Raw genomic sequence first — 14,535 nt, 5'->3', positions numbered from 1 at the left:
AGACAGAGAGAGAGAGATAGAGACATATTGAGACAGAGAGAGAGAGATAGAGACACATTGAGACAGAGACAGAGACATTGAGACAGAGAGAGAGAGATAGAGACACATTGAGACAGAGAGAGAGAGAGAGATAGAGACACATTGAGACAGAGAGAGATAGATAGAGACACATTGAGACAGAGAGAGAGATAGACACATTGAGACAGAGAGAGAGAGATAGAGACTAATTGAGACAGAGAGAGAGATAGAGACACATTGAGACAGAGAGAGAGAGAGACACATTGAGACAGAGAGATAGATAGAGACACATTGAGACAGAGAGAGAGATAGAGACACATTGAGACAGAGAGAGATAGATAGAGACACATTGAGACAGAGAGAGATACACACGTTGAGACAGAGAGAGAGATAGAGAGAGATAGAGAGATAGATAGAGACACGGGGAGAGAGAGACCCAGGCAGAGGAGATACGTGGAGAGAGAAACGCAGAGAGACACGTGGGGCAGATACAGGGAGAGAGCCTTCTCCCTTGGTTCTTTCGGTAAGGTCACGTGGAATGAGAATAAAATAATAAAATAACACGATTAAATTCTCACGACGTTTCGGCCACAACGCAAGCGGCCGTCTTCAGGTGAAAGGTACAGACCTTCCACTTCAGCACCACGGACAGCTACGTTCAGACGGACGAGTCCATCCATGGTTGGAACGGAGGAGGGGAGAGAGAAACAGCTGCGAGGCGCTGTTATACTCCATGTTATAAACCATACCATTAACCGTGGTGTGAGAGGTATTAAGAGTCAGTGCCAGCGAAAGAGCTGCGGTCTGAAGCTGGTTGGGAGAAGTGAGGCACCTTGACAAAGGGGTTTACATATCACATAGCTGAGGGATTAGCTTGTGACTGGTCACGGGAATGGCTATGTTAAAGTCAAAACCTACACATCCACAGAGGCAACTAGTAATTTAGCATTGAAACAGCTAAGGGATTAGCTTGTGACTGGTCACAGAAATAGATGTTAAAGTAAAGGCCTACACATCCACAGAGCTTCAATGAACGCTGTTAAGATTCGTAGCGACTTACTTTAAAGCTGGTTGGGAGAAGTGAGGCACCTTGACAAAGGGGGTTTACATATCACATAGCTGAGGGATTAGCTTGTGACTGGTCACGGGAATGGCTATGTTAAAGTCAAAACCTACACATCCACAGAGGCAACTAGTACAAATCAAACAGGAGAATTTAGCATTGAAATAGCTGAGTGATTAGCTTGTGACTGGTCACAGAAATAGCTGTGTTAAAGTCAAAGCCTACAACATCCACAGAGGCACCTAGTACAAATCAAACAGGAGAATTTAGCATTGAAATAGCTGAGTGATTAGTTTGTGACTGGTCACGGGAATGGCTATGTTAAAGTCAAAACCTACACATCCACAGAGGCAACTAGTACAAATCAAACAGGAGAATTTAGCATTGATATAGCTGAGTGATTAGCTTGTGACTGGTCACAGAAATAGCTGTGTTAAAGTCAAAGCCTACAACATCCACAGAGGCACCTAGTACAAATCAAACAGGAGAATTTAGCATTGAAATAGCTGAGTGATTAGTTTGTGACTGGTCACGGGAATGGCTATGTTAAAGTCAAAACCTACACATCCACAGAGGCAACTAGTACAAATCAAACAGGATAATTTAGCATTGAAATAGCTGAGTGATTAGCTTGTGACTGGTCACAGAAATGGCTATGTTAAAGTCAAAGCCTACAACATCCACAGAGGCACCTAGTACAAATCAAACAGGAGAATTTAGCATTGAAATAGCTGAGTGATTAGTTTGTGACTGGTCACGGGAATGGCTATGTTAAAGTCAAAACCTACACATCCACAGAGGCACCTAGTACAAATCAAACAGGATAATTTAGCATTGAAATAGCTGAGTGATTAGCTTGTGACTGGTCACAGAAATAGCTGTGTTAAAGTCAAAGCCTACAACATCCACAGAGGCACCTAGTACAAATCAAACAGGAGAATTTAGCATTGAAATAACTGAGTGATTAGCTTGTGACTGGTCACGGAACTGGCTATGTTAAAGTCAAAACCTACACATCCACAGAGGCAACTAGTACAAATCAAACAGGAGAATTTAGCATTGAAATAGCTGAGTGATTAGCTTGTGACTGGTCACAGAAATAGCTGTGTTAAAGTCAAAACCTACACATCCACAGAGGCAACTAGTACAAATCAAACAAGAGAATTTAGCATTGAAATAGCTGAGTGATTAGCTTGTGACTGGTCACAGAAATAGCTGTGTTAAAGTCAAAGCCTACAACATCCACAGAGGCACCTAGTACAAATCAAACAGGAGAATTTAGCATTGAAATAGCTGAGTGATTAGTTTGTGACTGGTCACGGGAATGGCTATGTTAAAGTCAAAACCTACACATCCACAGAGGCAACTAGTACAAATCAAACAGGATAATTTAGCATTGAAATAACTGAGGGATTAGCTTGTGACTGGTCACAGAAATGGCTATCTTAAAGTTAAAGCATACACATCCACAGAGGCAACTAGTACAAATCAAACAGGATAATTTAGCATTGAAATAGCTGAGTGATTAGCTTGTGACTGGTCACAGAAATGGCTATGTTAAAGTCAAAGCCTACAACATCCACAGAGGCACCTAGTACAAATCAAACAGGAGAATTTAGCATTGAAATAGCTGAGTGATTAGTTTGTGACTGGTCACGGGAATGGCTATGTTAAAGTCAAAACCTACACATCCACAGAGGCACCTAGTACAAATCAAACAGGATAATTTAGCATTGAAATAGCTGAGTGATTAGCTTGTGACTGGTCACAGAAATAGCTGTGTTAAAGTCAAAGCCTACAACATCCACAGAGGCACCTAGTACAAATCAAACAGGAGAATTTAGCATTGAAATAACTGAGTGATTAGCTTGTGACTGGTCACGGAACTGGCTATGTTAAAGTCAAAACCTACACATCCACAGAGGCAACTAGTACAAATCAAACAGGAGAATTTAGCATTGAAATAGCTGAGTGATTAGCTTGTGACTGGTCACAGAAATAGCTGTGTTAAAGTCAAAACCTACACATCCACAGAGGCAACTAGTACAAATCAAACAAGAGAATTTAGCATTGAAATAGCTGAGTGATTAGCTTGTGACTGGTCACAGAAATAGCTGTGTTAAAGTCAAAGCCTACAACATCCACAGAGGCACCTAGTACAAATCAAACAGGAGAATTTAGCATTGAAATAGCTGAGTGATTAGTTTGTGACTGGTCACGGGAATGGCTATGTTAAAGTCAAAACCTACACATCCACAGAGGCAACTAGTACAAATCAAACAGGATAATTTAGCATTGAAATAGCTGAGTGATTAGCTTGTGACTGGTCACAGAAATAGCTGTGTTAAAGTCAAAGCCTACAACATCCACAGAGGCACCTAGTACAAATCAAACAGGAGAATTTAGCATTGAAATAACTGAGTGATTAGCTTGTGACTGGTCACAGAAATGGCTGTGTTAAAGTCAAAGCCTACACATCCACAGAGGCACCTAGTACAAATCAAACAGGAGAATTTAGCATTGAAATAGCTGAGTGATTAGCTTGTGACTGGTCACAGAAATAGCTGTGTTAAAGTCAAAGCCTACAACATCCACAGAGGCACCTAGTACAAATCAAACAGGAGAATTTAGCATTGAAATAGCTGAGTGATTAGCTTGTGACTGGTCACGGGAATGGCTATGTTAAAGTCAAAACCTACACATCCACAGAGGCACCTAGTACAAATCAAACAGGATAATTTAACATTGAAATAGCTGAGTGATTAGCTTGTGACTGGTCACGGAACTGGCTATGTTAAAGTCAAAGCCTACACATTCACAGAGGCAACTAGTAATTTAGCATTGAAATAGCTAAGGGATTAGCTTGTGGTTGGTCACAGAAATAGATGTTAAAGTAAAGGCCTACACATCCACAGAGCTTCAATGAACGCTGTTAAGATTCGTAGCGACTTACTTTTAAGCTGGTTGGGAGAAGTGAGGCACCTTGACAAAGGGGGTTTACATATCACATAGCTGAGGGATTAGCTTGTGACTGGTCACAGAAATGGCTATGTTAAAGTTAAAACCTACACATCCACAGAGGCAACTAGTACAAATCAAACAGGAGAATTTAGCATTGAAATAGCTGAGTGATTAGCTTGTGACTGGTCACAGAAATGGCTATGTTAAAGTTAAAGCATACACATCCACAGAGGCACCTAGTACAAATCAAACAGGAGAATTTAGCATTGAAATAGCTGAGTGATTAGCTTGTGACTGGTCACAGAAATGGCTATGTTAAAGTCAAAGCCTACACATCCACAGAGGCACCTAGTACAAATCGAGTGATTAGCTTGTGACTGGTCACAGAAATGGCTATGTTAAAGTCAAAGCCTACAACATCCACAGAGGCACCTAGTACAAATCAAACAGGAGAATTTAGCATTGAAATAGCTGAGTGATTAGCTTGTGACTGGTCACGGGAATGGCTATGTTAAAGTCAAAGCCTACAACATCCACAGAGGCACCTAGTACAAATCAAACAGGAGAATTTAGCATTGAAATAGCTGAGTGATTAGCTTGTGACTGGTCACAGAAATAGCTGTGTTAAAGTCAAAGCCTACAACATCCACAGAGGCACCTAGTACAAATCAAACAGGAGAATTTAGCATTGAAATAACTGAGTGATTAGCTTGTGACTGGTCACGGAACTGGCTATGTTAAAGTCAAAACCTACACATTCACAGAGGCAACTGGTAATTTAGCATTGAAATAGCTCAGGTATTGTGGTGGTCCATGGTGCTGAAGTGGAAGGTCTGTACCTTTCACCTGAAGACGGCTGCTTGCGTTGTGGCCGAAACGTCGTGAGAATTTTATCGTGTTATTTTATTATTTTTATTCTCATTCCACGTGGTGGTGAACTTACCGAAAGAACCAAAGAAGATGAATCCTTGCGGTCACGAAAGCTTTTAATCGAAATTTAGGGAGAGAGTCTTTTGACTTTTAAACAACTTTTTATTGCATTTTTTTAATTTAAAGTTTTCGTGACCGCAGGGATTCATATTCTTGGTTATTTCGGTAAAGTCACCACCACATATAAGGGAAACAATAAAATAATAAAAAATATAAAACAATAAAATTATTGTAAAACAATAAAATTATTATTCTTGGTTCTTTCGGTAAAGTCACCACCACGTAGAAGAAGGGAAACAATAAAATAATAAAAATATAAAACAATACAATTATTAACATTATGAGACCTCCTTTGCCAGAAACAAGATATAGGAATAGGTTTTACCCTTTTAACTGGCACAAAAACTGACACCTTTATTCAAGGCATCATGTTTGCTATATCAAAGTCACCAGCGAACACAAATCAAAATAAACGCTACAAATCCACGCGCTGTGGCGCTAAAAGCACCGTGCACGACACGAAAGAAGAGTCACGTGGTGGTGGTGGTGGTTGTGGTGGTTGTGGTGGTAGTGGTGGTAGTGGTGGTTGTGGTGGTTGTGGTGGTGGTTGTGGTGGTGGTTGTGGTGGTGGTGGTGGTGGTTGTGGTGATGGTGGTGGTTGTGGTGGTGGTGGTGATGGTGGTGGTGGTTGTGGTGGTGGTTGTGGTTGTGGTGGTTGTGGTGGTGATGGTGGTGGTTGTGGTGGTGGTTGTGGTGGTGGTGGTGATGGTGGTGGTTGTGGTGGTGGTTGTGGTGGTTGTGGTGGTGGTGGTGGTTGTTGTGGTGGTGGTTGTGGTGGTTGTGGTGGTTGTGGTGGTGGTGGTGGTTGTGGTGATGGTGGTGGTGGTTGTGGTGGTTGTGGTTGGTGTGGTGGTGGTTGTGGTGATGGTGGTGGTGGTTGTGGTGGTGGTTGTGGTGGTGGTGGTTGTGGTGATGGTGGTGGTGGTGGTTGTGGTGGTGGTTGTGGTGGTTGTGGTGGTGGTGGTGGTTGTGGTGGTGGTAGTGGTGGTGGTTGTGGTGGTGGTTGTGTTGGTTGTGGTGGTGGTGGTGGTGATGGTGGTGGTGGTTGTGGTGGTGGTTGTGGTGGTGGTGGTTGTGGTGGTTGTGGTTGTGGTGGTGGTTGTGGTGGTTGTGGTGGTGGTGGTGGTTGTGGTGGTGGTTGTGGTGGTTGTGGTGGTGGTTGTGGTGGTGGTGTTGGTGGTTGTGGTGGTGGTTGTGGTGGTTGTGGTGGTGGTTGTGGTGGTGGTGTTGGTGGTTTGGTGGTGGTGGTTGTGGTGGTGGTTGTGGTGGTGGTGGTTGTGGTGGTGATTGTGGTGGTTGTGGTGGTGGTGGTGGTTATGGTGGTGGTTGTGGTGGTGGTTGTGGTGGTGGTGATGGTGGTGATGGTGGTGGTTGTGGTGGTGGTGGTGGTGGTGATGGTGGTTGTGGTGGTGGTTGTGGTGGTGGTGATGGTGGTGGTGGTGATGGTGGTGGTGGTGGTGGTTGTGGTGGTGGTGATGGTGGTGGTGGTGGTGGTTGTGGTGGTGTTCATCGCGCACGCCACGTTGACGAGCGAGCGCTTCAGAAGGTGAACACGTGGGGTGGTGCTGTCCACGCTGGTACAGAGAGGGGCTTGTCCGGCGTTCGAAGAAGAGAGAGAGAGAGACACTCGTGGGAGATACGGGGACAGAGCGAGACACTGCGAGAGAGACACGGGGCGAGAGAGAGACACGGGGCGAGAGAGAGACACGGGGCGAGAGAGAGACACGGGGCGAGAGAGAGAGAGACACGGGGCGAGAGAGAGACACTGCGAGAGAGACACGGGGCGAGAGAGAGACACGGGGCGAGAGAGAGACACGGGGCGAGAGAGAGAGACACGGGGCGAGAGAGAGACACGGGGCGAGAGAGAGACACGGGGCGAGAGAGAGACACGGGGCGAGAGAGAGAGACACGGGGCGAGAGAGAGAGACACGGGGCGAGAGAGAGACACGGGGCGAGAGAGAGACACGGGGCGAGAGAGAGACACGAGGGGATCTGGGGTACTGCTGTCGTGTCTGTGAACAATTCTATGGCGGGAAGACCGATTCCAGTCAGCTGCTCCCCACCACAGCGGCCAACGGGAGTTCTGGATGGGCACAAGGGGCCGCTAACCCCTCCACCTGAAGCTCATTCACCACGAAAACGTGCACCAAATGTTTAGCTAAGCTTGTGCCAGAGGACTCTCGGGGGGCAGGGTTGGTGGGGGGGTGGCAGGGGGGTGGGGGGCAGGGGGGTGGGGGGCAGGGGGGTGGGGGGCAGGGGGGTGGGGGGCAGGCGTCTATGACCCCTGCTGGTCAAACCGTATCCGGCAAGAGCCGAGAGACTGAACCCGCACCCGGCCGGGTCCCTCTCGAAATGGCAAAAAAGTCACTGCCGGTCGAAACACGTGGACGGACAAACGCCGACTGTGATGGAAGCGGCTGCCCACTCCTCTCTTGTGAGCCGGACTGGTACCACCCGGATCTCCGTGCTATTCAGGAGGTGTCCGTGGAAAGTCAGTCCACTCAAGAAGGCAGGAGACTGGCAGGCATTGAGGGAGCGGCTGTTACTTTTTATTTTTTTCTGAACAAAGCGAATGAAGGGGGCGCGGGTGCTTGGGCAGTGAAGCTGCAAGGCCCAGGTTGCTGTGGGCTCGCCTCCCCATCAACAAGAGGCGTGGAATGGTGGTGGTGGTCGTGGTTGCTTATGCCCCCACCGAAGATGAACATCCGTGGAGGGATGCAGGCAAGGCCGATGAGTCGGATGCCTTCTATGACCACGTGTCACAGGTGCTGGCTAAAGTGGCCCCTCGGGATAGAGTCATCTTGTCGGGTGACTTCAATGCCCGAGTTGGTCACGATGCTGGCACCTGGGCTGGAGTGATTGGAGGGCATGGGCCAGATCAGCTCAATAACAACGGTAGGAGGCTGCTAGATTTTTGTGCAGCCCATGGGCTTTCAACTACCAACTCGCTGTTCCGGCATCGGCGCATCCACAAAGCATCATGGATACATTCCAGGTCCAAGCAAGAACATCTGCTGGACTACGTAGTGATGGAACAGCGGGATGCGAGCCCATGCCCGTGACACCAGGACCTACCGTGGAGCTGATCTGCCCACTGACCTATCGGCTTGTCATCTGTAAGATGAAGCGCCTGACATTATTCCACTCCGGTGGTGAGTGGTCAATCTAGGATCCCATTCAAAGTTGGTGGCCCTGGTCTCAGCTGGCTGACGAACGTTGCAAGCAAGAGAGACACGGGGCAGGAGAGATACGGGGGGAGAGCGATATGGAGAGAGACACGTGGAGAGAGATAGAGAGAGATAAATATGGCGGAGATAGATGCTGCTGGTCTCACCTTGTGACCAGTCCTCTTGAACTTACGCTCCACGGCGCTGTACGAGGTGACCATGATGAACACGGGCACCACGAAGTTAAAGAACGCCATGGGCAGTACAAACGAGATGAAGTTCCTAGAGAGAGAGAGAGACACACAGATAGATAGAGACAGATAGAGAGAGACACACACACAGATAGAGAGAGAGACAAACAGATAGAGAGAGAGACACACACAGATAGAGAGACATACACAGATAGAGAGACACACACAGATAGAGAGAGACACACACAGATAGAGAGACACACACAGATAGAGAGACACAGATAGAGAGAGAGACACACACACAGATAGAGAGAGACACACACACAGATAGAGAGAGACACAGATAGAGAGAGAGAGACACACACACAGATAGAGAGACAGACAGATAGAGAGACACACACACAGAGAGAGACACACACAGATAGAGAGAGCGAGAGAGACACAGATAGATAGACACACACAGATAGAGAGAGACAGATAGAGGGACACACACAGATAGAGAGACACACACATAGAGAGACACACACAGGTAGAGAGAGAGACACAGACAGATAGAGAGAGACACACACAGATAGAGAGACACATACAGATAGAGAGACACACACAGATAGAGAGAGAGAGACACACAGATAGTGAGAGAGACACACAGATAGAGAGACACACACAGATAGAGAGAGAGGAGATACACACAGATAGAGAGAGACAGATAGAGAGAGACACACAGATAGAGAGAGAGACACACACAGATAGAGAGAGAGACACAGATAGAGAGAGACACACACAGATAGAGAGACACACACAGACAGAGACACACAGATAGATAGAGAGACACACACAGATAGAGAGACACACAGATAGAAAGAGACAGATAGAGAGAGAGACACACACACAGATAGAGAGACACACACAGATAGAGAGACACACACACAGATAGAGAGACACACACACAGATAGAGAGACACACATACAGATAGAGAGACACACACAGATAGAGAGACACACACACAGATAGAGAGACACACACACAGATAGAGAGACACACATACAGATAGAGAGACACACACAGATAGAGAGAGAGACACACACAGATAGAGAGACACACAGATAGAGAGACACACACACAGATAGAGAGAGACACACACACAGATAGAGAGACACACACAGATAGAGAGAGAGACACACACAGATAGAGAGACACACAGATAGAGAGACACACACACAGATAGAGAGACACACACACACAGATAGAGAGACACACACAGATAGAGAGAGAGAGACACACACAGATAGAGAGACACACAGATAGAGAGACACACAGATAGAGAGACACACACAGATAGAGAGAGAGACACACAGATAGTGAGAGAGACACACACAGATAGAGAGAGAGAGACACACACACAGATAGAGAGAGAGAGACACACACAGATAGAGAGAGAGAGAGACACACACAGATAGAGAGAGAGAGACACACACAGATAGAGAGACACACACAGATAGAGAGAGACACACACACAGATAGAGAGAGAGACACACACAGATAGAGAGAGAGAGACACACAGATAGAGAGAGACACACACAGATAGAGAGAGAGAGACACACACAGATAGAGAGAGACACACAGATAGAGAGAGAGAGACACACAGATAGAGAGAGAGACACACACACAGATAGAGAGAGACACACACACAGATGGAGAGAGAGAGAGACAAACAGATAGAGAGAGAGACACACACAGATAGAGAGACACACACACAGATAGAGACAGACACACACACAGATAGAGAGACACACACAGATAGAGAGAGAGAGACACACACAGATAGAGAGACACACACAGATAGAGAGAGAGAGACACACACAGATAGAGAGAGACACACAGATAGAGAGAGAGAGAGACACACAGATAGAGAGAGAGAGACACACACACACAGATAGAGAGAGACACACACACAGATAGAGAGAGAGACAAACAGATAGAGAGAGAGACACACACAGATAGAGAGACACACACACACAGATAGAGACAGACACACACACAGATAGACAGAGATAAGGACGTGGGGAAAGAGAGACAACGAGACACCATCACTAACTCTCTCTCTCTCTCTCTTCCTCTTCTTCCCTGTTCCTCTCTCCCTCTCAGTCTCCCTCTCTGCCCGTGTCTCTCCCCCCTCTCTCCCACATCTCCCTCTCACCATCTCCCCCCTTCTCCCTCTCAAAATCTCCCTCCCACCATCTCCCTCTCACCATCTCCCTCTCACCATCCCCCTCTCACCATCTCCCTCTCACCATCTCCCTCTCCCCCCTCCCACCATCTCCCTCTCACCATCTCCCTCTCACCATCTCCCTCTCACCATCTCCCTCTCCCCCCTCCCACCATCTCCCTCTCACCATCCCCCTCTCACCATCTCCCCTCTCACCATCTCCCTCTCACCATCTCCCTCTCACCATCTCCCTCTCACCATCTCCCTCTCACCATCTCCCCTCTCACCATCTCCCTTTCACCATCCCCCTCTCACCATCTCCCTCTCACCATCTCCCTCTCACCATCTCCCTCTCCCCCCTCTCACCATCTCCCTCTCACCATCTCCCCTCTCACCATCTCCCTTTCACCATCCCCCTCTCACCATCTCCCTCTCACCATCTCCCTCTCACCATCTCCCTCTCACCATCTCCCTCTCACCATCTCCCTCTCACCATCTCCCCTCTCACCATCTCCCCTCTCACCATCTCCCTCTCACCATCTCCCTCTCACCATCTCCCTCTCACCATCTCCCCCACATCTCCCTCTCACCATCTCCCCTCTCACCATCTCCCTCTCACCATCTCCCTCTCACCATCTCCCTCTCACCATCTCCCCCACATCTCCCTCTCACCATCTCCCCTCCCACCATCTCCCTCTCACCATCTCCCTCTCACCATCTTCCTCTCACCATCTCCCTCTCACCATCTCCCCTCTCACCATCTCCCTCTCACCATCTCCCTCTCACCATCTCCCTCTCACCATCTCCCTCTCACCATCTCCCTCTCACCATCTCCCCCTCACCATCTCCCTCTCACCATCTCCCTCTCACCATCTCCCTCTCACCATCTCCCTCTCACCATCTCCCTCTCACCATCTCCCCCACATCTCCCTCTCACCATCTCCCCTCTCACCATCTCCCTCTCACCATCTCCCTCTCACCATCTCCCTCTCACCATCTCCCCCACATCTCCCTCTCACCATCTCCCTATCACCATCTCCCTCTCACCATCTCCCTCTCACCATCTCCCTCTCACCATCTCCCTCTCACCATCTCCCTCTCACCATCTCCCTCTCACCATCTCCCTCCCACCATCTCCCTCTCACCATCTCCCTCTCACCATCTCCCTCTCACCATCTCCCCTCTCACCATCTCCCTCTCACCATCTCCCTCTCACCATCTCCCTCTCACCATCTCCCTCTCACCATCTCCCCCTCACCATCTCCCTCTCACCATCTCCCTCTCACCATCTCCCTCTCACCATCTCCCCTCTCACCATCTCCCCTCCCCATCTCCCTCTCTCCATCTCCCTCTCACCATCTCCCTCTCACCATCTCCCTCTCACCATCTCCCTCTCACCATCTCCCCCACATCTCCCTCTCACCATCTCCCCTCTCACCATCTCCCTCTCACCATCTCCCCCACATCTCCCTCTCACCATCTCCCCTCTCACCATCTCCCTCTCACCATCTCCCTCCCACCATCTCCCCTCCCACCATCTCCCCCTCTTCCCTTTCCCCCCCCTCTCTCTCTCTCTGTCTCACTCACCCATCCGCCTGGGAGTAGTCCAGTGTGCAGCCTGAGTGTAGGGGTTCTCTCCACGTCTCTCCATCTCTCCCCACCCCTCTCTCTCCTCTCTCCCCCATCTCCCCTCTCACCATCTCCCTCCCACCATCTCCCCTCCCACCATCTCCCCTCCCACCATCTCCCCTCCCACCATCTCCCCCTCTCCCCTTTCCCCCCTCCTCTCTCTCTCTGTCTCACTCACCCATCCGCCTGGGAGTAGTCCGGTGTGCAGCCTGAGTGTAGGGGTTCTCTCCACGTCTCTCCATCTCCACGTCTCCCCTTTCCCCAGCCCCCTCTCCCCCTCTCTCTGTCTCACTCACCCATCCGCCTGGGAGTAGTCCAGCGTGCAGCCTGAGTGTAGGGGTTCTCTCCACGTCTCTCCATCTCCACCTCTCCCCTCTCTCTCTCTCTGTCTCACTCACCCATCCGCCTGGGAGTAGTCCAGCGTGCAGCATGAGTGTAGGGGTTCTCTTCACGTCTCTCCACCTCTCCCCTCTCTCTCTCTCTCTGTCTCACTCACCCATCCGCCTGGGAGTAGTCCGGTGTGCAGCCTGAGTGTAGGGGTTCTCTCCACGTCTCTCCACCTCTCCCCACTCCCTCTCTCTCTCTCTTTCTGTCTCACTCACCCATCCGCCTGGGAGTAGTCCGGCATGCAGCATGAGTGTAGGGGTTCTCTCCACGTCTCTCCACCTCTCCCCACCTACCTCTCTCTCTCTCTCTCTCTGTCTCACTCACCCATCCGCCTGGGAGTAGTCCAGCGTGCAGCATGAGTGGAGGGGTTCTCTCCACGTCTCTCCATCTCCACCTCTCCCGTCTCTCTCTTTCTGTCTCACTCTCCCATCCGCCTTGGAGTAGTCCGGCATGCAGCATGAGTGTAGGGGTTCTCTCCACGTCTCTCCACGTCTCTCCATCTCCCCCTCTCCCTCTTTCTCTGTCTCACTCACCCATCCGCCTGGGAGTAGTCCAGCGTGCAGCCTGAGTGTAGGGATTCTCTCCACGTCTCTCCACCTCTCCCCACCCACCTCTCTCTCTCTCTTTCTGTCTCACTCACCCATCCGCCTGGGAGTAGTCCAGCGTGCAGCATGAGTGGAGGGGTTCATAGTCATAGCGGCCCCAGCCCACGAGCGGCATCGCCGCCCAGAACGCGGAGCTGAGCCACGTCCAGGCACAGAGGCAAACGGCCGTGGACCAGCGAGTCCGCGCTCCTTCATGCACAGAGAGAAATCGAGAGAGAGAGAGAGAGAAAAAGAGAAAGATAGAGATACTTTTTAGACTTTCAAAACAACTTTTGATTTGCCGCCAGCAGCAAACGGCACCGGGGGCGATTTCGACATGAAACGCACAAAGTCACCAGCAACACAAATACACAAAGTCACCAGCAACACAAATATACAAAGTCACCAGCAACACAAATAACAAAGTCACCAGCAACACAAATACACAAAGTCACCAGCAACACAAATACACAAAGTCACCAGCAACACAAATACACAAAGTCACCAGCAACACGAACAACACACGAAGTCACCAGCGAACACAAATAACAAAGTCACCAGCGACACAAACACACAAAGTCACCAGCAACACAAACAACACACAGAGTCACCAGCAACACAAATACACAAAGTCACCAGCAACACAAATATACAAAGTCACCAGCAACACAAATAACAAAGTCACCAGCAACACAAACACACAAAGTCACCAGCAACACAAACAATGCACAAAGTCACCGGCAACACACAAACACACAAAGTCACCAGCAACACAAATACACAAAGTCACCAGCTACACAAACAACACAAAGTCACCAGCAACACAAATAACAAAGTCACCAGCAACACAAATACACAAAGTCACCAGCAACACAACACAAAGTCACCAGCAACACAAATACACAAAGTCACCAGCAACACAAACAACACAAAGTCACCAGCAACACAAATACACAAAGTCACCAGCAACACAAACAACACACAAAGTCACCAGCGACACAAACAACACAAAGTCACCAGCAACACAAATACACAAAGTCACCAGCAACACAAACACACAAAGTCACCAGCAACACAAATACACAAAGTCACCAGCAACACAAACAACACACAAAGTCACCAGCGACACAAACAACACAAAGTCACCAGCAACACAAATACACAAAGTCACCAGCAACACAAACACACAAAGTCACCAGCAACACAAATAGCAAAGTCACCAGCAACACAGATACACAAAGTCACCAGCAACACAAATACACAAAGTCACCAGCAACACAAATACACAAAGTCACCAGCAACACAAATACACAAAGTCACCAGCAACACAAATACACA

The 14,535-nt window shown here is 48.8% G+C and overlaps 1 protein-coding gene across 1 annotated transcript in view; it reads right to left on the bottom strand.

The window, feature by feature from the left end:
• The window catches only part of LOC116937238 (RPE-retinal G protein-coupled receptor), a 66,424-nt gene that overhangs the window by 23,652 nt on the left and 28,237 nt on the right, over positions 1-14,535 (bottom strand). Inside the window, exons 4-5 of the mRNA XM_076058209.1 lie at positions 13,254-13,407; positions 8,367-8,481 (exon numbers count right to left, since the gene is read on the bottom strand). Coding sequence (XP_075914324.1) covers positions 8,367-8,481; positions 13,254-13,407 — 269 coding nt within the window. The remainder of the gene's footprint in view (positions 1-8,366; positions 8,482-13,253; positions 13,408-14,535) is intronic.

This window comes from Petromyzon marinus (genome assembly GCF_048934315.1).
Source record: "Petromyzon marinus isolate PM22_M1 ecotype Great Lakes invasive population chromosome 68 unlocalized genomic scaffold, UKy_Petmar_22M1.pri1.0 chr68_unloc.1, whole genome shotgun sequence".
NCBI lineage: Eukaryota > Metazoa > Chordata > Hyperoartia > Petromyzontiformes > Petromyzontidae > Petromyzon > Petromyzon marinus.
The sequence above is the reverse complement of the archived record's forward strand: the minus strand, read 5'-3'. Positions and strand labels throughout refer to the sequence as shown.